Raw genomic sequence first — 26,989 nt, 5'->3', positions numbered from 1 at the left:
ACCAAAATCTTTTTTTTTTTAAATAATATTCCCCATGAAGATTTAATAATAATTTGAAGCAAATTGTTACTTAGTCTCGGTGGATATGATATAGTAATGGGAGTAACTTGAAAGGATTGGGAGTGTAGGAATCTGAGATCGATTGTGGATAAAACTTCATCAAGAAACTTCTCCAAATTTGGAACATAGAGGCAAAATCCAAAATGGGGTTGAGGAGTTTCCACAATTGCACAAATTACTTTGGAATTTTTAGAGTAGTGTTTGAAGAACTTAAGAGGTAATTACCTCCTAACCGTAGCTATAATCATTCAACTATATTTAGGTGCCGTGTTTTAAAAAAAATAATTTTTTTTATAATTTTAGATTATTTTGATGTGTTGATATCAAAAATAATTTTTTAAAATATTTTTTTAATTTTAATACATTTCTAAGTAAAAAACACTTTGAACCGCCATCAATACTAGAGTCCCAAATAAATTCTTAAAGAAGCAAGGCTGCATTGATATCCATACTATATATATATATATAAAAAAAAAAAAATGAAATTAAAATGATAGTAAAGGAGCTTTTGAAGTTGGGAACCATTCGACAGGATCAAAGCCGTTTTCCTCACCTGTGTTATTAGTGAGGAAATTTGACAGATTATTAAGGATATGTATGGACTACAAGGCTTATAATAAGAAATCTATTAAAGATAAATTCTCTATATCTATGGTGGAGGAATTGTTCGATGAGCTTGGTGAGTCACAATATACACATTTTACAATTAAAATTTAATTCAAAGAAGAATTGTATAGAAATAATAATTAAATTGTAATCATAATCGTAGTGCAAACGAAGTTTAACTCTGTTTGTTTTTGTGTTTTAAAAAAATTAAATTTTTTATTTTTTTCTTTACTTTAAATTAATAATTTTTGGTGTTTTTAAATAATTTTGATGCGCTGATATCAAAAATAATTTTTTTAAAATAAAAAATATATTATTTTTATATTTCAAAATGAAAAACAATTATAATCATATTTTTAAATATGATGATGCTCACACAATTTAATATTTTTTTTCTAATGTTGAAAATACAAGATTTTCACAAAAATACATTTGTCAATTATTTAGAATTTATCGATACACATTTTATCATTTACATGTTGACACGTTACTTTATAAGAAAATTTAAGTGTGAAAAGTTTGTTTATAAATAATTTATATATATATATATATATATATATATATATATATTTTAATTCTTTATGTCCAGTCAAGCATACCATTTCACCTCTAGAAATCATACACGTCATAAAGATACTGGAATTAAGCATCATAATAAATAAATCTTAATCAATGTTTAATTTCTTAGCTGACTTGTATTTGACCAAGATTTAACAACACATGAAAAACAGGTGGTAATCTGAAGAGAATAAAATATAGGATGTAATTTGATTAAAACACGTAATTAAACTCCATCTTACTTGCTTGACTCAAGAAATTGAACGCCCCATCCAATAAACCGAAGCCACATGTGCTGTTCTGTTCTTGAGAGATGAACAGCATGGCTAGGGTTACGAGCAGGTCATTTTCAGGAATACAGGTATAGATAATCTACACGTATATGACGGCAACGTATGAGAGGAAGATAGGGAAGCTTGCATTTTTGGTTTGCAATCTAATAGTTACGAGTTTGAATTCTTTTAAAATTACTGGAAACTTACATGGTCGTTAACTTCTGGACTCATGAAATTGGTTAAGGCGTTCGTAAAACTTACATGGTCGTTAACTTCTGGACTCATAGAATTGGTTAAGGCGTTCGTAAACTGACTCGGTCGACACCTACAATTAAATAAAAAAAAAGGAAAAAAAGATAGGGAAGCTTGGCATGTTTGTGCTCATCCAGATGATGATGTGGGTGGGGGGTTTGGCGAACTCATCTTTGATTTTGTATAAAGTAAATGCTGAAGAGAGGATGAGCCCAGCCTTTGCTTACACTCGATGCTCACACACAGTTATTCGGCTCTTCTAAGTTTCAACGCTTGGTGGTGGTGGAGTTTGATACGTCCTTTTGTTTGCTTTGCGGGGGAAGGGCTGGCTGGGCCATCAGGTGTGGTAGAGTGTTTGTTTCTCATATTCGTCATCTCAATATATATATATATATATATATATATATATATATATATATATATATATATATATATATATATAGGAGAGATGAGAGTTGTTTTTGTCAATACCAGAGAGATGAAGAAATTTAGCTATAAAATAATATAAATTATTTTTCTAGATTTTATTTAAAAATTTAAATTTTTTAGTTGAATTGATTATTTGATATGATATTATAGCCTTAATAACCAAGCGATCACGAGTTTAAATCTTACCATTATTATTTATTTGATAAAAATTAAGTATAAAGTAGTATGTATTTATACAAGTTTTAAGTTCAAAAAACTTTTATTTAAAATAATATAAATTATATTTTGAGATCTCACATAATAACAACTTAAATTATTAGATTGGATCGGTTTTTTGATGGTGTATATGAAATGTGTTACAGAGAAGTAAATAATTTGTATATATAGAAATATTCATGGTCTAGGAGGCAATTATTAATATTGACGTTTGATTTCTACAAGGGCTCGTTAAATGACATGATGTGCACAAGCATTGTTTAATATATGAAGATTCCTGGACTGTCATTTCTCCACCTCCCTGCAAATTGCAAGACGAGAATCGTAGAATTCTGTAGAGGTTATGAGGCTTCGAGTGGACATGGTTGAGTGTTATATAAGCTCCTTGTCTCGATGCTAGTGGGAGGCGATAGGCGAGTCATCATTGCTCTTAAAGCCAAGCACACTCTCCCGGTAACTTAAAACCGCTATCAATCATCCGGTTAAAAAAACGTTTCTAAAGCAACCAATGACTTCCTAATTGATATAAAAACGGTTACTTATTTTCTTTTTTAAATATCGAGAAAAATATACAATAAAAGATATCAACTTCTCTCTTAAGTTTTATATTGGATATGTATATTTTTATTTGTTCTTTATTTTTTTTAATATATTATTAGTACGATCACTTTGCTTGATTTATGTTGAAATCTTGACATACATAAACTCTTCTGTTACATGGCTTATATTAATTTCCATATTTTTTTTCTTTTTTCTTTTTTCGTTATTGTTTATACTTTATAGAATATATTTGGTTTTGTAACTTATTTTGACAAATTTTCTTTTTTTTATTCATCAAGATTTAAAGTTTCTAGAGAACTAGTATTATAAGTTTATGAAGAATTAAATAAATTAAATACAAAAGAACTGAATGATTTTTTTTCTTTTATATTCATGATTTTATTTAATAAGTTGTTTTCTTTTTTATAGATAATGTTGAATCTGACGAAACTTGAATTTACCGCTCTTGATATATCTGAGAATAACTTTTTATCATGGATCTTTGATGACGAGATTCATCTGGAAGCTATGAATTTTAGAAAAACCATCAAAGAAGAAAATAACGCAAAAACAATGATTTTCATTCGCCACCATCTCCATGAAGGATTAAAAATTGAATATCTCACAATAAAAGATCCTTTTGTTCCGTGGCAAAATCTAAAGGAAAAATATGACCACCAAAAGTTTACCATACTCCCTCAAGCTCCTTATGATTAGTTACACTTGAGGTTGCAAGATTTTAAATTGCTTAGTAAATATAATTCTGTTCTTTTTAAAATTACCTCACATCTAAAATTGCACAGTGAAAATATCATAGAAAATCAAATGTTAAAGAAAATACTCTCTACTTTTCATGCTTCAACTATTGTCCTGCAGTAATAATATAGAGAACATAATTTCAAGAGGTATTCAGAACTAATTTCATGTTTTCTTGTGGCTGAATAAAATAATAAGCTGTTAATGAAAAATCATCAATCTCATCCCACAAATTCTAAATCATTCCCTAAAGTGAATGGAACCTTTGTCCAAGAGACAATAAATAACCAAAGGTATAGATATAAAAAAATAAATGGAAAATGAGAAGAGATAATCATTTAAAAGACAACTCACCATATCACAAGAAATGAAGACATAATGAACCCAAACAAAAAAAAGGGCAAGAATTTGTATAAACCTTATCGCGGCATGGTGCGCGGCATCGAAAGGCAGTGGGTCTACCTCCTGAGAGGGGTTGAAAGGAGATGTTTTGGGTTTAATCATAAAATTATGATTATAAGTTCATGAGTCGTCACCTAGTGTCATGGTCACTAGGAAACCTAATGGCTTGCAAGAGTCCGGATAAGGGACGATTTGTGCAAGGGGAAGACGCATCACTCTCAGTACATCCTACCTAAGGTAAGTTGGATTGTTGTTTGACTGTTTTTCTAAGTTGTGTCTTTATTCATTGATCTTGTCTAAGGTTTAAGGTAGATCTCCCTTCGTGAGGAAGTCTCTACCTTATTGGGTTAAATCTTAACCGTTCTAAGGTCTAAATTTTAGCATTGCATTTATTTTTTATATTTTTAATATCTGAGGGTATACTAATGTAGTTCTATACCTCTATATACTAAAGTTTACAGCTAAATCCTAACATTTTAAATATAAAGTAAACAAAATAATTGGTGAAGGGTTTTTGATATTTTGACCAAACCCTAACGGATAATCATAAACTAGTTACGTTATCCATTTTACATTTTAAAATATGAGAAGAATGCAGTTTTTTTTAATGAAAATATGCTTGGAAAAATTTTAGGATTCGGCTGTATGCACGAAAATAAAATATTTTTTTTGTTTTTTTAAAGAGGAAATTAATTTAAAATATTTTGATTTTTTTTTTAATTTTCAAAATTTTTTTATGAAACGTTTCGAAGAAAACCAAGTATTTTAATACCGAATCTGTATCATACAGTGTAAATATACAGCTCGATATAATGCAAAATTATTGGAAAAATATACGAGAAAATCACAAATATTTTGAAATGACCCTTGAAATGCTTTTTGAGTTTTTTTTTATATTTTAAATATTTTGATATTATTATATTATTATTAAATATATTGGGTTGGACCTGGCCCAACCATCCAAGCTGGGCTGGAACGGGTCTAATCCGACTCAGTCAGGTTGGGCTGCTAGCAGCCCAATATATTCTTCCTTTTTTTTTAGGTTGAGCTCGGCCTAGTCAAGTGAGCATGGCCTTTGGGCCCAAGCCCGGTTGAGTTGAGTTAGACAAGGCCTCCTAATATTTTTCATGGCGGGCTGGACCCAACCTAGCCACATGGGTTGGGTTGAAGCAGGTCCAACTTAAGCCCAAATAGCCATTGGCCCGGTCTAGTGACCATGTTAATTATTTAGCATGCAAAATGCATGTAGGGTGGAGGGAAGAAGAAGAAGAAGAAGGCTACTTAGCGAAGGTGAGGTGGTTATCGTCGTAGGGAAGTTCACACACGGTGTCCGAAGGTGCTGATGCTCTTAGAGGGATGAAGAAATGGAGAGAGAAAAAAATGGTGTAAAAACTAGGTATAGGCAAATGTTAAGTCATCATGGTGGTGTATGTTTTGTCAAATTTGGTGAAGAGACAAAGCATTAAATGCTTTGAAAAAGGTAGCTACCCGAACAGTTTTTTCGGGCCAGAGGTGGAAGAGATGAACAATACCAGATGACGCGTTGCCTGGTCTGTCTCTTTTTCTACTGTTCAAATCGGTGCTGTTTTGAAATTTTTAGGGTTTTAATTAAAGGATTTGACCAAAGTTTAATTTAGTTCTCCTACTTTTAATTTCTTTCAATTGCACCCCTAATTTACCCTAAACTTTTAATTTTATGCAATTTTGCCCCTGCTGAACTTCAATGTCAGCCTCAGATTTAAACGCCTTTTTCACTTTGGTTATTGGTTTTGGATTTATACAAATTGACCCTCGATTGATCATTAAACTTTTAAATCTCTTCAATTTCACCCCTGATTTCAATCAATTGGGTCCCTAGAGTTTGCCGCCTTTTTCAAAATGATCATTGTTGTGAATTTCTTCAATTTAACCCTTAATTGACCTTAAACTTCTAATTTTCTTGCAATTTCACCACTGATTTGAACCAATTGATTTTGTAAAAAGTAAGTTTGGTCCTATAAAATTTTAATCTTCTAAATTAAGCCTAAATTGAGCTCCCAAACTTAATTTTTCACCAATTAAATCCCTAATAATTTTTCACCAATTAAATCCCTAATAAAGTTAATTTGACCCATTTAAAGTATAATTAAGTCCTTGTACTTAATTAGATCTTTTAATTGTACCCAAATTAATTTTTAAATATAACTAAACTTTTGATTTGGCTCATGATTAAATCAAATTGATCTATTAAAAATCTAATTATATCTCTGGACTTAATTTTTATGTAGATTCGTTCTATAATAATTTAATTTGACCTTGAATCTACATTGTCTCTTCAGTTTTGGGAACAACGGGGTACGATCAGGCTTCCGAGTTCATCCAAAATTGCAGCTTGATTTTATGCATATCTGAAATCCTTCCTCAACCAGCTTTTTCCTTATCATCAGCATCTAATTAAATAAATTGATAACCATTTATGTAAATAAATGAAAAAAAAAGTCATTAACAATAACCAAAAGAGAAATTAAAAAAATTGAGACATGAATGTAGATCAAGGTATTCAACCACACAAAATAAGACATTAACCCATTATGTCTACTGAAGTTTTTTAGTTAAATGAATAGAAGATAAATCCAAATCGTAATAAACCCATGACCTAAAAGATAAACACAAATGAATCAGACTAAATAAAGTCACACACTAAAAAAAATATTACGCAAGGTCGAACACATCAACAATATTTTTTAAAGATGAATATCTTTATTTTGAAAAACAAATTTCATTTGTAAATATATAAAAATTATAGATGAATTAGAATAATATCTTGAAAATGAAAAACTAACAAAACAATTAAAAAAACTTATATTAAAAAAAGGCATGCAAAGCATGTGAAATCGAGATAAATCTATAGAAAAGAAATTGAAAATAATCACAAAACCAATATTATTTTAAAAAAATTAATGCAAAACAATAAGATCGTACAAAGCTGAATCTTCAACAAATCAAATGTTGAAAGATGAAACTAGAAAAAAAATCAATTATACAAAAGGATCTATATAAAAATGAGGGTGAAAATAAAAAAAAAACCATTAATTTGAGGGAAAATAAGAGTTTTTAATTGGAGGGTTAAATTGAATTGAAAAATAGTTGTAACAAAAGAAAAAACAAATCAAAAGAATGATGGTCAAATTGAAAAAAAATAAAAGAACAAAAACTTTGATTGAATGATGAAATTAAAAGCAAAAAAACTTCAACAAAAGGGCCAAGGGAAAAAAATTAAGGACCAAAAAGAAGAACAAAACATATGAGAAATTGTAATTGAAGGACTAAATTGAAAACAAAAAAAACTTCTATAAAAGGAATAAGAACGAAATAAGAAATTACAAGAATGAGGATTGGATTTGAAGAACAAAAAAAGGACAATGGTGTACTTGAACTGTCAGGAGTGAGAAAATAAAAAGAAAAAAAATGAAGGATCATCGACAATAATCTGGTCGCGACATGCCAAACCACGTGAAAAAAAGACATGATGGCACATCCAGAGAGACATTGAAAGGCTAGATTTGGCCACCATATGGCATAATACGCGCCGCCTGAATGGCTTCGATGCCACCCACCAGCACATATTGTGCACGCACCAATAGCTTTTATAATTTAAAATTTCAAAAGACAACGTGAAAATATCAAAATGCTCCCAATGACCTTGGTAATTACACAAAATATCGGCGTGAAAGTACAAAAATACCCCCAGATACAAGTTTTTTTTGTTTTGTTTTTTCTAAGGTTAAATACATACTTCCACTCTACATGAATAATGGGAAAACAAAAAAATCTCTTGTCTAGCAGCCTAATATTTTTTTGATCACGAGGGCAACAAAATATTTTCACTATTAAAAAGCTTATGAAAAATCAAGAAAGTCATTGGTCAACAACTTTAAATTTTGTTGACTGGAGGGGTAAAAACGTATTTTTATGGTGTAAAAAAAATGAAAAAGACACAGGTACTCCCAAACAATCTTTCAATGACCAATAGGCCAGTGAAAAAGACCAAATCACCCCAGCCTCAAGGCTTATTTTTTTTTCATTTAAGGATAAATGAGTAATTTCACTATAGAAATCCACAATAAACCATGTTTATTACTATAATTAAACTCCCGTGCCCTTTAGAGTTTACTATAGCTTTATTGCCTGCGCCACGCAGCTGGCATGAAGAATTATTTTTACCAGATATATAAAGCCCTCGAACATAATAAATTTCTAAATTTTTTTTTTTCACACAAAGATGCAAGTACATGTAAACAGAGCAAGTGACAACAATACTATGAAATGTTTTTTAATCCGAGAATTAACGAAGTCATAACATTGCATAGAGGCCAATCAAACTAAAGACATTATATTTACCAAAATGACCATGGTGCTGCAGAAAGGTTGCATAAAGTTTGTTTCAACAATTATAGTCCAAGGGCAGTCAAAAAGTTATAGCAACCAATATGATATTTAGCAAAATAATCATTGTGCAGGATGTTGTCTTTTTGATCGCTCACTGTTCCTGTAATAAAATACAAAGCATGAATGTAAGTGGCGGAAGAAAGTTTAGAAAACATGCTTGAATGTAAGTGCCCTTTAGAAAACATGCTTGAATATTTGTGCGGATGATTGACTATAGGTTAATTAAGAAAAACGTTCATTCATATATCTTGTGTGGGTGGATCAGTGAAGACCAAAGCTTTTTTTGTTCGAGGAGGAAACATCTCTTGAATAATTTGACCTGATGTGATGCATTCATGAGGAAGAATCTGAGGTAATTTGAGGTGGGTCAGCATTAAATGGAGTTGTTATGGCCGGTGTTGGAGGGGTTATAGAAGTTGTATCCACTGCTATGATAGTTCTCAAAGTATTTGAGGGCCCTGCCTCAACTTGCTTTGTCAATTTGATGGTTGTCTCTTCTGAGCAATCATCAAGGACATTGCCAACATAAATGTCATATATGTTTAGAGCAGATCTATAGGCCCCGAAACGTAGCTGGAAAATCTTGGGTTTGTTAAGGACCTCAAGCATTTGGGGTGGAACAACATAGGGATCCTTAAAATTCTTGTCATAAACGAAGTGATGAGCTGAGGCCTTGAAAATTTTTTCAGGCTAAATAACAAAAAGTTTGTGACATCCTTCCTATCAGTAACGATGCAATTAACTCTGAACCTAAAGCTCAAAAACCACAATTTAATAAGCACTCGAGAACAAAATATTAAACAAAGGATAAAATAGATTAAAATTGTCTAGAGAAAAAACCATAAGCGGTATGTGTTATGGCTAACCATGGTACAAGTGTGGAGCTTGGCAAGCGTGCATGAATGAAGGGAGTTTGTGGATTTCGACAGGCGTCTCACCTTAGCTAAATAAAGGAATCATTAATGGAGTCTAGAATGTTAGCAAATAAAGAGAAAAATATACGTATGAAAAACCAAAAAAAAAAAGAGGAAACTCACAAATGCTTATATGGCAAAAGCTCAGGTATCTCTGGGTTAAAATATCATAGGGAAGCAGCTATGCTAATCAAGTTTGCATCTCCTGGAAAGAGAGGAGGTAAAAAGTAGATGGATTTTTTTTTTTACAAAAAGAACATAAAACAAATAAATGAAAGTGAATAAAGAAAACTAATATCGCAATATAGTAGTTATATAGATGTGGTTCAGCAAACCTCGAAACTCAGAATCTTGCAAAAACAGTGATGACTGGAGGATCTAGCCTAGCTAAAGTGGTCTCATCAAAGTTCCAAGCAATGTCGCCCCATAAAATAACACGATGCTCCTCACCTTTTAAGCAAAGACAAAAATGTTAAATCAATGTCCAAAGCATACGAGTTACATCCCATTAAAAAAAAAGAATCCTTGACGAATCGTATATTTTCAAGAATGAACTCTCTCTTGTCTTCAAGTTCTTGTCCTCGAACCAAAACTTTCTCCACCGGCTGTATTGCTTTGAGCCTCCCAAGGACATCTATAAACATTATTGATCGAGTATTAAATGTAAATAATATGTATGATAATGCAATTCTCCCCCCCCCCAAAGAATACCTATAAGGAGTCGTGAACCTTTGCTTTTAGCTAGGACATGGCAAAACCAAGTAGATTAAAATAATATCAAGGAACAACAGGAGTAAGAGAATTGAGGTGAGTGATTTTGCTGTCAGTTTTTTAAGGTCTATAATTGTATCATGGTTAGCAACAGTGTTAACATAGCGATTCTCATATGTGTAAAAGCTTTTTATTTCCAGGTAATCGCCCTCGGTGATGTTTGAAGCGAAGTATGCTATGTCTTTAGCTTTGGCCGATCCTTGTATTGCACCTCCCTGTTGAGAAAAATAAAAAGACAAAATTGTCAGAATCATTAGGACATATAGAGACGTTTAAAAATGTGAAGACCGAGAGAAGTTTTGCTTCAAAATCAATAAAGAAGGAGATGGCAAATTGATGTATGAAAGTTCTCTAATATCTCTATTAAAAAAACATTGAACTAACCATTTAGGTGGTGGTCCAGTGGTAAGAGCTTGGGACCAAGAGGTTTGCTCCCTCTGTGGTCTCAGGTTCGAGCCCTGTGGTTGCTCATATGATGGTCACTGGAGGCTTACATGGTCGTTAACTTCAGGGCCCGTGGGATTAGTCGAGGTGCGCGCAAGCTGGCCCGAACACCCACATTAAACTAAAAAAACTAAAAAAAAAAAAACATTGAACTTGAGTAAAATTGATGTGGTGGTGAAGCATAGAGCATTAAACATTATGTGCTAATAAAGTTTTACTAAAAATTATATTGATTTGAGTAGTCTCACTATAAATTCTTTTTAAACAGCTTGGTTTGAATTTTTTTTTTAATTAACGTGGGTATCCGGGCCAGCTTGCGTGTACCTCAATTAATCTCACGGGCCCTAAAATTTGGTTTGAATTTTTGTTTGCAGTAAAAGTAGCACATTGCATCATAGAATCGTCCATTGCAAATGGACAAAGGTAATTAGCATAAAAATGTTCATACTAATGTCTAGTTTTCCTTCAACATGCATTGCATTGTTTGTTTATCATCAATGTGTATAGAAAATAATATTTGTTAAAACAAAAACTATATATAAAGCAAAAGGTCATTGAATCATTAAAGCTAAAACCTAGATGTTTTATTTTAAAAATATAAAATGTAAAAAGAATATGTCAATAATGCCTTTTTTTATTTATTTTCTTGATATGTTTTTTTAGAGAACAAACATTTTTTTTAGATACTAAACAATGTAACAAAAAATATTATATGACCTAAACTCTCTTCACTTTTGTTTTAGTGAAAAGTTTTTTCATTCTTCCATCCTCTTCTTTTTTTTAATGGTGAAAAACCTCATCCATCAAGGAAATAATTATCATTTCACATAATTGCCCCAATTAATTTTGTTTTTTATTTCAAAAAACACAACATTATTTTAAGGAGCACCATATATATATATATATATATATATATATATATATAATCAATGTGATTGTATGCTTTGAATTTAACAAACTAATTAGAATTATGAAAATATACTTGATCTTCTTTGCTATCCATCAAATATTAATTATTAATTCATTATTTTTTTATGTAATTAATAGATTGAGCAAGAAGAAATGATAAAGTTTAACGCTGATCACCAATGAGTACACATACAGGTTAATGTAATTATTTAATGGCTAAAATTAAAAAATAACTTTATATTATGACACAACGAAGCTTGTTGTCTTTTATCTAAACCTAAAAAAATATAGCATCGTTTTTTCTCATAATACACATAAATAATCGTTTTAATTAAGATAAAAAAAATATTGTTATTTTTATTTGAAAAAAATAATGATCAATTATAATAAATAAATAATTTAATCTTGTTTTTTTAAAAAATAAAATTGGATAACTTATATTTAGTAATATTTATTCTCTAATTATTACTTATAATAGTAATGGGATATATTTTCAAGAAAGCAATTGATAAATGGCCGAATTTCAATTTATAAAACAAATAAAAATCCAAGATGGTTGTGTGCAAAAGTTGACAATGGTGCCCATAATAAAAATTAGAACATGTCCAAAAGAAAAGAAAGGATGTAGGGATCAACATGAATTGGATGGACCAAAAGATGCAATTGCAGCATAAACCTTGCATGGTAAAAACATTTGAATAATATATTAATGCAATTATCAATAAGCATGATTATAGCAATTAAAGCTGCTAGCTTGTCCGTCTTTGTTTTAGAATTCAAACACGACAAACTCGAGCCTTGATCAACGGGTGGAAAACGTATTTCTTTATATTTTTCAAAGGAACCGCCATCGATCTGTTGGAACTAAAACTTAGGTTAAAATATATGGAAAAAGAAAACCGTGAAGGTCAATTTATGCATAAAGAAAAAGAACATTAGAAGAAGTAATCAAAGAAAGATTTTAATCAACAAAACACACCCATCACCCATTCTAAAGAGAGATTTTTCATTTAATGAGTTATGTCGAAGGAATAAAACCATATATAGTCCAAAAAAGTTGGTATTTTTTTTCCAATGAACAGATAAAAGATGATTATTCGAAGGAAAAACTGAGCAACATTGTCTAGAAGAGCTAGGACAAAAAGAAAAGATGACCCTTTGGCAAGTTGTGTAATCTTATCCCATTGCATAAACCAACAGATGGATTGAGATTTCATAGCAACATTATCGGTGTTTCTATTTTGAAAGTGAGGGTATGAGAAGGGACGCTGTTGAATTCAAGTTGATTAATAAACTCAGGTGGATATAACAAATCTGTGTTGTCGCTGTCACCAGAGGATGTCTCTACAGAATTAGTGCTAAGATAAATATGTTGATCACCGCGTGTAATATTAAGGATGAAATCATTGATGCACTTGAGGTATTCGCCTAGTATAGGTAGGGGCTTATTTTTTTTTTTTATCCGGGTTCGAATATCACTATGTATGTCTGTTATTCTCGTGGTATTTTATATATTCATTGAGTTTGTAAGATGTTCAGTGAATTTTAAAATTAGTCACGGTGTGTATAAGCTATCTCGAACATCCATCTAAATAATAATAATAAAAAAAAGGATGAAATCATAGATAAGAAAGAGCTCCCAGTAGAGAGAGATGCTCTCCTTCTTCTGGAAGTTTCTCCTCGGGATGGCGTGCTGCTGCTGAGAATTTTGAGCTTTCTTCTTTGTGCCTTTCATGGCAAATAATAAACAGAAATCTTTGATTGTCTGCTCTTGGGTAAAACAACATATCCAAGAGAGATCTTTGAGAGCCTCCAATCGTAAGAATACTGCGAGTAGACGGCGTGTCTCCCTCAACCTAACTGGGGGGTCCTGTCTTGTTAAGGACGTGTCTGATGTGGCAGACAGCGTGTCCCCCTTTACTGAGCGTCTTTTAGCGGACGATTGCTCGGCTGAAGAAGACTCAACGGGCGAATTAGATGGAGATTTGATATTCTTCAATTCCCCTGCACTTTCTTCAGTGCTGGAAACGTTCACTGCTTGCACCGTCGGGGTCACTCCTTTCTCTTGCGTTGCCATAGAGAATCCCTCTGCCAGCACTGATGGGGTTAGCAACTCCTCTGATGTTAGAGTGCCGCATATCGACCCAATTGCTGGTGCTAAAGATTGTTCAGGTGCTTCTCAGGCCTCTGTCTTAGGGAACTGGAGAGACTTGTTCACCAGCAATGTAGCTCTGATTATTCGCCTGAGATTTTAGTTTTTTCTGATAGAGCATGTGGAAGTGGTAGGAAATCTCCTGCCCCTCCGACTCTATTATGTCTCTATATGCTGATATATCAGAGGGCTTAATAGCCCTCTGCAACAACATGAGGTCCTTCACCTCATGTAGTTCGGTCATTGTGGTCCTTGAGACCAGTTTGTTTCTGCCGTCTGTGCTTTTTGCCTATGGTTTGTTGCTCATGGCTGGGGAAAGCTATATTTTGTATGCTGGAGCTAACGTGTTTGCTTTGCTGGTTTGCTAGAATTTGATTGGTAGCTGTTATGTTACCTCTTTTGCTATAATGACGTTGGGCTGTTAGAGTGATTATGGGGTTGTACCTCCATCCTCCACTGCTAATGGTCTCTTATGGAGTTTGTTTCTTTCTGCCTCTTCTGTAACAGATTGCTTGTTGATGGCCATCTTGGTCTGGTCAGTTTGGTAAACAACATGAGCTGATGATGGGTTTGGCCTTGGTGTCCAGCTTTACTGACTGCTGGGTTGTGTGAGCCTGGTTCAGCTGGTTGGTTATTATGGCTGCTGTGTTGGTTGGTTGGAGTCCATGTCCTGTTGGGACTTCTTGCTGACCTCTATTGTTTTTGGGGCTGTCGTGCCTTTTATCTCAAATTATGTTTTTTCCCCGTAAACATCTAATTTCTGAGGCGGATTTTCAGCCCGTTTGTTTACGCGGCTACGGCTACGTTTTAAATAAATACAGTTTTTTGTAGCTGTTTGATAATAAAAAAAAGTAATTTACTGTTCATAGATCACACATGATTTTTGCGTCCGAAACGCTGTTAATAAAAAGCAAGGAAATCCTGCTTTTCACGCACTGTGCATGCTAATCGCACTATTCACTGAACAGTGCGATTAGCATGAATAATGTACATTGATACATTGTTCAAATGAACAGTGCAATGTTGCACTGTTCACTTAAAAAGAATTGCACTGTTCACTTAATGAACAGTGCAATTCACTAGTACGGTTCACGTGAACAGTTTTTTATTTTTTCATTCAGTCTGTTAATTTTATTAACAGTTTTTTTTAAAAAAAAAACTAATTTAGAGTGAATTAAATTCCCTCACATTGTGATGTGAACAATATTATTTTTCCGAAAAACTAGTATATAGTGAATTAAATTCACTCGCATTGTAATATCAATTTTATATATGATAATATTTTATCTACGCTCAAAAAATTATGAAAACTGTAGTTCTTATCGGATGAATTTTGTACGTAATGGAGTTATAAATAGTTTAATGGAATAATAAAAAATATTTTATATAAAGTATTTTTTATTTTATGATGTAATAGGAGTAATTAATTCTACAATATTTAAATTTAAAATCATCAATATTAATATATATTTTTTAAAAATTATTTTATAACCTCAATTTTAAAAGCATTCTTAACCAAACACATTAAACTACTTTTTCTTCAACCTCAATTTAAACCACAGTTTTAACCAAACACCTATTTTTTCAAACCAACCTCAACTAAAAGTACTTTTTATACAACAACTTTTTTCAAACCACAACCACAACAGCTACAACAATATCAAACACACTCTTAATGACCCTTTTTTTCTTTATTTTACTGGAAAAAAAAAACAAATTTAATTGCGTGCAGTTGATAGGGTAAGTCTAACTATGGACCTGGGTGAAAATGAGCTAAAAGAGTTGGGCTAGTTTGCTATGTCAAATAGGTTTTTACCCCTCACCCCGTTTAATGGAAAACAATAGCTTTTTTCAAAAAAAAAATCACATGTATTAAGATTAGAACCTCCCCCTCTCAAATTTTATCTAGAGAGTCTACTCTAACCTATATTCTTTCTCGTTAACAACTAATTTCTAAAGTGGATTTGATGACTATTTTTTTTTAAAAAAGTTTTGTATGGATGAGTGTGTTTTAGAAAAAACAAACCAATACTTTTTTATGAATATAGTGCACATCTTTTTATGTAATTCATTATATGTATGTATAATTATTATTATTTTTTTATCCCTAGCAAGATTTCTTGCAATTACTAAAAACAAGTAGAAAAAAACATGTGGGCAAAATTCATTTTTGATTATATATATATAGTTAATAATGTTGAATTCAATTCATTACATGCATGCATAATTAATATGACTCCAACTTAGTATTTTTCTAAACAAAAAAGTAGATTGAAAACCCGAATATTGATATTGTAAATGCCTAAAAGTTTGCATATACGATCAATATGTCAATTTCTGTTCCATGGCAATTGTGACAACAACAAAAACCTTTTTTTTTAAAACAAAAGTATCATAAAAAAGAGTAAATCAATTTACTTTTATGCACAAAGTTATAAATTGACATAATGGATTTATATCAACTATAGGGAAACCTAAGTCTTCGTGGCATATTTATAAACCTGCGCTCTTTTTCTAATATAACACGAGAAAGTGAATAGCAAGCTCATATAAATTGAATTTATAGAAACAATCAACTATGGGGAAACCTAAGTCTTGGTGGCATATCTATAAACCTATGCATGTTCTCTAATTTAACATAGGAAAGCAAATAGCATTCCTATATAAGTTTAATCTATAACAACAACAAAATAAACAAATCAAGAAAGCGACATTCACCATCAACTATAAACATGTTTTTCAAACCTTATACAATCCAAGAACAACACCACACCCAACAAAAGATGAAAAAGTTGTAGGTAATGCAACCATAAACATAAATCAAGAAAACATATTAACTAAGGAATCGACCTTGTTTACATTGATAACATGCAAACAAAAAACAAAAAGCCAACAATTTTCCAATCTAAAAGAATTTCAAAACCAATTGTTTTGTCTTGCATGTCTAATTACACACACTTCACTTAACAAATACAAATTGATTAACAAACCCAAAAACACTTGAATAACAAATGTAAGAAATATATTGGCCCACAACATTGCAAATTTCCAAAGCTTTGCACACCCAAACTCATAGCTTTTAACTCATGCCAACAATGTTCATGACAAAGGTGTTTTCCTAAAGAATTAATTCAAAACCAAAGTGTTGATTGTAGTTTCAAATACTTAAAAAACAATTGCACACCCAATATCCAAGAAAAAGTATTAACAGATAAATCTTAGTGTCGAGTGTACTCCCAAAGCCTCATTCTAAAAAATAAAAAACAAATCTTAAAACCAATTCTATCACAAATCCAATTGTAAAAATGTTTATCAATATAATGTTTGCCAACAATAAATGAAACAACAAAATGACCCAAAAAAAGAGGCAAATTCTTGGAGATTATGAAAACCTGAATGCTAAAAGGCCTTATAGCACATGCTACCAGGTATGATATAACCTAACCAAATAACATAGTTGCAACAATCAAAATGATGAAAGGCACGCATCATTTTTTAAGAACAGAAGGTAAGAGAATAGAGGCAAAGGCCATAGAAAATCATGAAACAGAAATAAAAACCAACCGGCCATCCAAAATAAAACCTAAACATGCTAATTACACCCAGGACAATAGTGATTCCAAAAAAGTAACAAATTTCCACAAAAAAAAGGAGGAATTCCAACCTAGAAAAGTCTAGCAAATATATATAGATTATTCAACATACATTCTTTACCAACAGGGAAAAAAATCAACCTCCTTATCTTTATCATACATAATTCTAAAATCCGGTTTTGAGTTTGTGCAACTATATCCAAACCTAAGTTAGTTCAAACCTACCTAAATCAATCTAAGTATTTAAAGCAAAAGTGGCTAAGATCATTGAAGCACATGTTTGGCTAAAAGGAACCCAACATAAACCTGACCAAGGCACAAACTGCAACAACATTAATAAGCTCATGATAGCAACAAAGGAAGGGAGAATCGAAAATGTTCAAGAACCCATAAACTTTCAATGATTAAACCATCTCTTAGCACATAGTCTAGTTCTAAAAAAACAAAAACCAAGCCAATGGACCAAACTCCCATAATCCAGCATATAAGAACCCAAACAGCAATAAATGCAAGGCCAAAATGCAAAAGAGAAAAGAAAAATGTAAAAAACTAACAAAAACATCCAAAAAAGCTCTAAACTTCGAGGCCCCTACAGTAAACCCAACCATAGCCAAGGGCACTTCACATATTTCCCCAGACAATAAGTAGCCACGAAAGAACTCAACACAAAAAAAAAAAAACCATCTCCATCAATATAATGATATTTTTTAAAAACAGAATCCCAGATAAAGAAAAACAACATCATGATTCAATTTCATGGCTAAAAACCGAGATCATAAGAAAACTAATGATCAATGTGCAACACATCCAACCAAACTTATTATGTCTAATGTGATTATGGTACATTCGCATGCCAACAACCCATAAATATAGTAAAAACCCCAAGATTAACATTCAATTATGCCAAGGCACCCTCCCAACTACAGCACTACCAGAATTTGATATGGAAAAATTCTTATAGCCCTAATGGCAGAGTTTTTAATGGAGTTTCATCATGCAAAATAACAGATAGAATACAAAAGGTTACTCATCTTTTTTTCCAAAAAAAAAATTGTTTCTTTCAAACCCATCTTTAATCCCCCATGTATGATCCTTTAGTAAAATGATAGCAGTTCTTTTCACTGCACCACATTATTCTTGGATAACCAACAACAACCAAACAACCCTTAGAAGCCCACATCCTTCCTTTTTTTTTTTCTAAGCGAAAGCACCCAACAAAAATTTGGTCATGAACCTACCACCCCCAATATAGCAAGCAACCCACGATAAAAAAACACATGCCAACACCCCAAAGGCAACAAATTACTCAATGCCTAATAACAAACTGAAGGCAACCTTAAAATCGAACACAAAACAATGGTAAAGGCAACAAATACAGGATAATAAAGAGCAAAAGTACCTATAAAACAGTTCACCAATAAAGTTCCTGAATAACCCTCACAAACCCACCACTCCTGATAAAGGCAGCAAAGTGAAAGATAACAAATCAAACAACAAGATCCATGGCAACCAGGAAAACCAACAAAAAAGAATGAGCAATGACCAAAGAAATAAAAGGTTGAAAAAAGACATCAACAAATCTTAAAAAACACACGACAAACTGAACTAACAAAAACCAAAGCCAGCACAACTTAGAGAGAAACAAACCTGGAAAAACAACGAAGATGAAATGCAATGCAACTGAAAGCAGTAAAACCAGAGCCAACATAAAATAAAGGATGTAAAAGCATGGCAACCCTCAGAACAATAGTACAAAAATAAAAAAAGAAAATCAATCAAATAGTACATGAAGTAACAACATAGCAAGCACACATCAACAAAAAAGATCAAATCAAACAAGTTAACCAAACTGAACAGTAGGGAAAGGACAAACCTTTCAGAGCTCGCCAAGAGAGGACACAGAGGATCCAAAACCCCATATAGAGGATCCACAACCCCCAAATTAAATGTCAACACCTCAAGAAATCTTCTAATCAGATTCAGTAACCAACAGTTGCTCCCCTAAGGATCCGAGCCTAGCATCCACTGTATTAAATGCAAAATCATCATCACAAGCCATATTTCTTTGAATCTAGACTCACAACCAACCGAACACCTCTGAAAATCGAACCCCACAACACCCAGCCAGCCTGAGCCAACACACACAAACAAACCAAAATCAAACCTCGCCACAACCAAATCAGAAGCATACAGATAAGAAAAAAACATAATGAATGGCAAAGAAAGCTCGTCTGACCAATCCCAAAAAAAAAGGAAGAGAAAGAGCTACCAACGCCCCCTCAATCCAGCTGGATCCAGCCACCACGAGGCCTGGTAGAACGAATCGAAACCATGAGAAGGTAGCCAAGACCAAACCTCCCCTAAGCCTTAGACACCAACAACCATGAAACCAAACCGATCACGCCCACAACACAGAGGGTTTAGGTCAACAATGTAAAAAAGTTCTTTCCCAACATACTCTTGCTACATGCATTATAATTGAAAAATTAAAAAGCACTGTGGACTTGCACAAAATTTTTCCCCACCACATATAAAAGAAAATAGAAAAAACACTATGAGTCAGCATAATGTTTTTCCCACGCCATTTACATTATAAGATAATGTCATTTGTAATTCTCTCTCTCTCCCTCCCTCCCTCGTCTTTTCCTTCCATCCTTGTTTTCTCTTCTTTTTTCGTTTTCACCATCTTTCTCTCTTAAAGAAATAAAACAAAATAATAAAACAAGAGAGAAAAACAATAAAAACGTAGGAGAAAAAAAAAAAAAAACACAACAACATGAGCAATCGTGGCGGCGGTGGCAGCTTTGTAACGATCCCGAAGAATGTCAAGAAAACAATACAAAGCATTAGAGAAATCACAGGCAAACAACACAGTGATGAGGATATTTACTCTGTTCTTCAAGACTGTGCTATGGATCTTGATGATACTGCGCAAAAGCTCCTTTATTTAGGTATATTTCTGAGAGCATGCATTAAGGTTTTGTTTTAATGCTGCTCTATTTGTTCGTGCATTAGGCTTTACTGGGTTTTATTTGCTTTTGTTTTTTTCTGTGTTTCTTAGTTTTTTGATCTGTTTTGGTTGTTATTGTAAAAGGGTGTGCTTGGTTGAGGATAAAAGAGGGAAAGAGAGAGGTTTGGGTCTTGTTTATGTGTCATTCTGATTGTTGGACCAGTAAAGCTGTGAACTTGGCACTATTTGTTTTCTTGGTTTTAAGATTGTGCATGGGTGCTAGTGTTGTTTTCTCCATGGACTTTTTGAACAAGCAAATTAGCACTTATTATTATCTGGGCATTGCTGGGTTTAGGGTTTATTTTGGGACTTTGTTGCTGTTGTTTATTTATTTTCTTTAAAATAAAGAGAAGAAAGGGGTGATTTTGACCCAAGTATTTATTTTTGGATTATAGGTTCTGGAATAGGTTTTCTAGGTTGGGTGGAAATACTCATTAGGTTGATGCATGTGCGATTAAAGTTCTAGTTTTCCAAAGTCTGACCTTAATATTATTTTTTATTTGATGCTTGAAAGAATATGGAGGAAGGAAATAAAACAACTAAAAAGTTTATTAACTAATCCTAATTGATAAAGCCCCCTGTTGATTTTCTTCTTCTTCTTCTTTCCAAGCAACTCAGTTCCTGAGTATGATAAGTGAAAACCCAATATTTGAGTGTTGATTTGTGTCCCTTCTTTTCCTCTTTATAGCAACTCAGTGGAGCTTTATTGAATTTAATTTTCACAATATTTATGTAGCTTTTGATTGCGTGCACAATTTTCTCTAATCTGCACTATTCTTACAAGTTGAGTGGACAATTTTAATGTTCAATCTACTGCATTCTTACCAAATGAGATTATCATGACAATCATACCTACTGAATTGTTTCAATTAAATAATAATTGTTGGCTGGCAGATACATTTCATGAAGTCAAGAGGAAACATGATCGTAGAAAGGGGGTAAGATATATTGTTCTTTCAGAATTACAAGTTCTTCTGTATTTGTTCCTGGGTTTGTCCTTTTGGTTTTTCTAGCGAGATCATCTTGTAGTTTAATGCTTGTATCATTGCTGATATTGCAGGCTCAAGACAGAGGGGCTAGGGGTGGTCGAGGAAGCTATTCTGGTAAGAATATCTATCCTGATTGAGGAAATTGTCATTTTCTGATGTGACATATTTATGAAACCCAAGTTTAGAAAAACACTTGGTCATGTTTTTCTGATTTTCTCTGTGTCCTTCAGTTTTTTTATATAAAAAAAATATTACACTGAGTTATAGTATTTCAATGAGTTGGAAGTAAGTAAATCGTGATTGTTCATATAGGCACTGTAACATATTATCGTTGAGCCAAGATGTATGAAATCCCTTTAATGCTTCATTCTGTCTGAGCTTTATGGCTTCAAATATGAAAATCATACATTGAAATTTTGTATTGTAGATGTGACCATCTTATCTAGGATCATGGTTTCCATTCTAGTAAAGTAAAAAGAGAATGTTGGGTTAGAAATTGAGAGGTTGCCAGCTGTGATTGTAGACTGATATTCGGTACTTGATAAATTGCTTTCTGAACTGCTTGTCAGGTGCCGGTGGTGGGAGGAATGCGGCTGCTCGAAGGGAAAATGGAGTCGATTGCATGGCAGACAGAAATGCTTCAACATCTTCGCACTCTATGCAGAAGACAAATAATAATGCAGCGATTCCTGGGACAAAGTAACTACTTTAACAGACTTTCATTGCACTATGGCATATGGTTCTCATGTAAAACTGTTTTCTTATTCTAGCTAATTTCTGTTCAACTGCTACAGAGATTTAACTGCCACACCCCATGGTCCCTCAACTTTATCCAATGGGAGTTCTATTCTTGGATATGGTCCAAAGCTGCCTGCTGATGCAGGTAGTTCAGTTCTTGATGTGAAGAAGTTAGATGCCTCTTCCCCGCTACCTGCAGCAAGTCCCTCAGCACCTACACAAATTTCTATCTCTGGAATGCAATCTAAGGAAGGAAAGTCCACATCATTTCCCAATGGCCTCCCAACTTCTACCACTCCAGCATCTGTATCTGGTTCTGTATCTTCTTTTTCAGACCCCATATTAGCCCCATCAATGACTAGAAATCCTGGTGCTGCTGGTACAATCACACACGAAGTGGGTAGCCAGAAGAAAGGTGCTGAACAGAATCATATTCAAGGAAACAAAAAAGTATCACCTATCAAACCAAAGGCAGCTGGAAAGAATCAATTGTCTGAATCTCTGCAGCCCTCAACTTTGTTTGCATATGATGATTCTTTGGTTGTCAAGTCTTCTAGTAATGATAGTCATTCATCAGAAGAGTTGGCTTTGCCTTTAAAAAGTATTGTTATTCCACTTTTTACAATTTTCATTCTTTAATCTTTATCCTTTTACTTTTGGATTCTAAACAAGCTTTTACTTTCTAAGCAGCAGTCTTGTCAGAGGATGCTGAAGCTAAAGTCAGTTCTCAGTCACTGCCAGAACCAATCATCTCTAATGGACATGTTAAATTTCCGAATCATTATAAAGTCCCTGAAGCTCTAAAAAGTGGTTTGACATTTGGAAGCTTTGATACAAATTCTGGACCAAGAAAGGAATATAGCAATGGTGATTTGACTTTTGGAAGCTTTGATACTAATTCTGGACCAGGAGCAAAATGCAGCAATGGTATTGATGGTGACATTAACTCTATGCATGCTATTGAACTTGCACATCTGACTGATGAAACTGCCATGGAACCTTCTAGGTTGGTGAGAATTATACTGTGCTCTCTTAATGATTGCCATGTAAATACATGTCTGAAATAATTGATTTTCTAAAGAAATATTTTTATGTTTGAATCATTTTCTGGGGTAGCAAAATGGGTTTTCAGGGGTGTTCTTGATTATTTTTGCTGGATTGTAAAAATGGAGGCTGTCCAGGGATTGGGTAGCTAGTCAGGTTATATGGTTATGCTGCATGTGTGCTCACTGATCCTATTATTTCATAAGTTTATTTTCCTATAAAAAGCCTTTAATCTTTTATTTGTGTTTTATTATACCTCTGGAATGTTTTGGATCATTTATATCATATGACATCTGGGAAATATTTGGAAGTTCTCAGTCATGGTGATATTTTTTTATTTACATGCAGCAATGATAGTGGATCAACACCTGTGCAATTTAATCATTCTGATCAACCAGAGTCTCCTATACATGTGCTTGAAAAAGTATCAATATCAGAGGGCAATGTTGATCCTAGTGCAGACTCGGGGGCTGTTCAGCCAAAGCAGGATGAGATGTTGCTTCCAGAAGGCCATCAGAGCTCCACTGTTCAAATTGCACCAAACTATGGTTTTGGGATCATGCCACCCATGCAGGCCGCTCACCTTGTACCATTCGCAGGACATGAGACACAGGCATGGGATGTTTCTCAAACTACAGGCTTTGTTGTAAGCTTTTGCTCTTGCTCTTGCTCTGTTTCAATTATTTATCAAGCTCTGTTTGTTCTTGCCATTATAACTGTTAGATTAAAATTTCTATTGTCAGTCTAATATTCTTTATCAATATGAGAATATCATGTTGGCTTGCACATAAAAGTTATAGATTATTGAGTCTCTGTCAGGATTGACCTGCAGACACCAAACCTTGCCATGATCTTGGGTGAACAATGGGTTAGCTTTATGCAATATGCCCTATCCTTTTAGGATATTTCTTTTTCCCTTGGAAACAAACTATTAGAGACTGGAGAAGGTTTGTTGTATTTTATTCTGCTTTACACGCTACACGCTACACATACACCCACACGCTACACGCTTTACACGAGACTCGAGGGTTAAGCTTGCTTTCACCTTTCTTTATGACAATTTTGCTCTTTTTTAACTTGATGAGAGATCCATATAACGGTATCAACAAAGATATCCATAATCTCTAATAGTTTGTTTCAAAGGGAAAAAGAAATATCCTAAGAGGATAGGGCATGACTTTTCTCTTTCTTTTCTGTAAATAAATTAATTGTTTCTGTTCTCTGTCAAATTGCAGGGTAAGAATTCTATGGCCTCATCTACTCCAAGTCCGAGTCAACAGATGCAGAATTCTGTTGCTGCTTCTCCGCATCCACTTCTTTTCAGGCCTCCATATCCTCCTAACTATCTTCAGTACGGGCACTACTTCAATCCATATTTTTTGCCACCAATGCATCAATTCTTGAGCCACAATGGGCTCCCTCAACAGCCATCGACTGGCAATGCATATCTTACAGCAGCACCTACTGCTGCTGGTGTCAAGTTCCCTCTTCCACAATTTAAGCCAGGAACTAGTGCTGGAAGCCCAGCTCCAATTGCACTCCCCATTTTGTACGGATCATATGGCTCTTCCTCTACGGGCTTCAATCCTAGTCCAGCTGTAACCTCTGGAAGCTCCACTGGTAATGATGATCTATCAGCATCTCAGCTGAAGGAAAGAAACATCTACACCACAGGACCACTGGTTGGTTTTATGTCTTCTGTTTCATATCTTAAAGTCTTGTGATATTTCTTTGTTTTTGTTGTGGCAGTATGAGGAGAAACCTATATGATCTTCCTTGCTATCTGCCATAAAGTGAATGATATTTCTTCTTGTTTTCAAGTGCCAAATCAGTGCATTACAGCTATCAATCTTAAGTATCTATTGCATTATTCTCTTCAGAAGCATTTTTTTTTATCAGACTCTCCTGGTGTGCTTTTAATTTCTGATTAATGGTTTTATTTCTTTTGGTCAAGGCGATGCAGAGTGAAATTTCATCTTGGATTCCTCCACCTGGGCAAGATATATCCAGCTTGCAGCTCAGTTCTTTATACCACCTTCACCCTCAGGGACAGCACCTCACCTTCTCTCCACAGGCTGGTCTTGCCGCCTTTCCTGGAATTTATCCACCAGTGCAAACAGTGGCTGCACCTTCAGCTGTTAATCAACTCACGCAACAGTCACAGACCATGCCTACAACTGCTGAACCTGTGGTACCTCCACCTGGTCCTTATCAGCAGCCTCAACTTACACAGATCAACTGGAACTCTTAACTATTAAGCATATGAAACCTCTATTAATGGCGCCATCTTAAAAGCCCGAGACAAGGGAAGCCTCAGAGTGCTTGGAAGTGTACATATGAATGCGGCTGGAAGGTTTAGGTTAATGTGATGGGTGGGGAGGGGATGTAGAATGCTGACTTTCTTACTATCAAAATGATAGGCCTCTCTTTTTCTTTCTCTGCTTGCTTTGTGCTCGTTCCCCCATTTATTTCTTAGGATCTTTCCTGCTCGGGGTGGATTTCTATTGTGTTTTCGAAGCCTTATTAATTCCACGAGATCATACAGGAATTTAAGAGGTTGAGCAGTCGGTGGGATTTGCCAATTTTTTCTTTGAGACGTCTCACCTGTATATTAAACTTTGAGGAAAAGTGAATTATACAACTTTGATTAGTGCACTGGGATTAGCAGTTGGCACTTCATTTTTCTTCTATTGGCATCCCAATTAGAGGCTTTAGTCGACACAATTATGTTCTAGGCAACCTTCCTGTCCTGAATTTACTACAGCAGCACGCAGAATATGCTGGTGAATGTGCTGGTTCCTTGTTCATCTGTTTGAGACTGTTTCGCTAAGTTTTCTATGGCTAAGAACCCCATTACGCACCACTGAATCGTAGATTTGCTGGAGACTCGTATTTTAACAAACTGAACTTACCAGAGGTTAAACCCAGAGCAAGAAACTCTGAAATTGCTCTGCAGATATATGCTGTCTCTCAGATATGTTAGCTGTACAGATCGGGGGTTTCAATTCACGTCCATTAATCCTTGTTCTTTATGGCAACCAATCCTAAATCCTAGTTCGGCTGCTCTCACCAAATGCATATTTTAGTTTGAGTAAATCTAAATGGATCTAATTACACTAACACACTCTGACGTTTTTTTTATGGTGTTTTATTGTTTATATAACTAAAGCATTTTAATATATTTTTTAATCGTTCTGTAATAATTTCAAGCCGTAGCAGAATTGATTTGCACGCGGGGGCTGCGAGGATGTATTCTTTTTTAATTCATGTATTTTTTTAATGTTTTTCAAAAAATAAAAAGTTGATGATATAATGTTCATCATTTTAATAAAAAAAAATAAAGCAGGGCCAGATATGCAGGTTTAGCCCACGTGCTTGGCTTTTTTTATTTTTCTTCTCTCTTTTTTTTTTCTTTGGTATTTTTTTACACTCCAAAAAATAATTACTAGATTCGTTTAATTTTTAGTTTTAACATGATTTTTAAATATTTTTATTTGAAATTTAAAAATATTTTCTCAATTATTATGTTTATAATACGAAGATAATAATATTAATAATAAATTGTTAATGAAAGTTCATTTCAAATCCTTTTATTTTAAAATTTTAAATAGATTTTTAACATGATTTTATTATATTTATGAATTCTCTCTCTCTCTGATATTTTTTATAAACTTTTGTAACAATTATGAAATGTTTCTATTTTTGTTTTAACAAAAAAATTAATTTCAAATCCTTTTTATTTTTAAAATTTTTAAATAGATTTTGAACATTATCTTTCTCTCTCACACACACACATTACTTTGATATTTTTTATTAACTTTTGTGACAATTATAAAATGTTTATTTTTTTGTTTTAACAAAAAAAATTAATTTCAGTTAAAAATATTATGTTCGTTAAGATAA

At 33.4% G+C, this 26,989-nt stretch overlaps 2 protein-coding genes across 4 annotated transcripts; both read left to right on the top strand.

The window, feature by feature from the left end:
* Positions 1 to 13,175: 13,175 nt before the first annotated feature.
* Positions 13,176 to 14,585, top strand: LOC7485129 (uncharacterized). The gene is made up of 2 exons (XM_002300360.4): positions 13,176 to 13,732; positions 14,220 to 14,585. Exons 1-2 carry the CDS (start codon positions 13,294 to 13,296, stop codon positions 14,258 to 14,260), a joined length of 480 nt encoding a protein of 159 aa, XP_002300396.4. The 5' UTR covers positions 13,176 to 13,293; the 3' UTR covers positions 14,261 to 14,585.
* Positions 14,586 to 19,922: 5,337 nt separating this feature from the next.
* LOC7487559 (GBF-interacting protein 1-like) lies at positions 19,923 to 25,774 on the top strand. 3 transcript variants are annotated; one of them, XM_024592218.2, is made up of 9 exons: positions 19,923 to 20,256; positions 21,210 to 21,253; positions 21,376 to 21,418; positions 21,874 to 22,003; positions 22,099 to 22,643; positions 22,733 to 23,048; positions 23,435 to 23,732; positions 24,322 to 24,768; positions 25,050 to 25,774. In XM_024592218.2, exons 1-9 carry the CDS (start codon positions 20,082 to 20,084, stop codon positions 25,335 to 25,337), a joined length of 2,286 nt encoding a protein of 761 aa, XP_024447986.2. In that variant the 5' UTR covers positions 19,923 to 20,081; the 3' UTR covers positions 25,338 to 25,774. The 3 variants fall into 3 exon arrangements, with proteins under 3 accessions (XP_024447986.2, XP_024447981.2, XP_024447977.2); XM_024592213.2 differs by having other exon boundaries at positions 19,925 to 20,256; positions 22,736 to 23,048; positions 25,041 to 25,774; XM_024592209.2 differs by having other exon boundaries at positions 19,925 to 20,256; positions 25,041 to 25,774.
* Positions 25,775 to 26,989: the final 1,215 nt, after the last annotated feature.

Source organism: Populus trichocarpa, chromosome 1, assembly GCF_000002775.5.
Source record: "Populus trichocarpa isolate Nisqually-1 chromosome 1, P.trichocarpa_v4.1, whole genome shotgun sequence".
Classification (NCBI taxonomy): domain Eukaryota; kingdom Viridiplantae; phylum Streptophyta; class Magnoliopsida; order Malpighiales; family Salicaceae; genus Populus; species Populus trichocarpa.
Note: the sequence above shows the minus strand (reverse complement) of the source record. Positions and strands in the feature narration are given on the sequence as shown.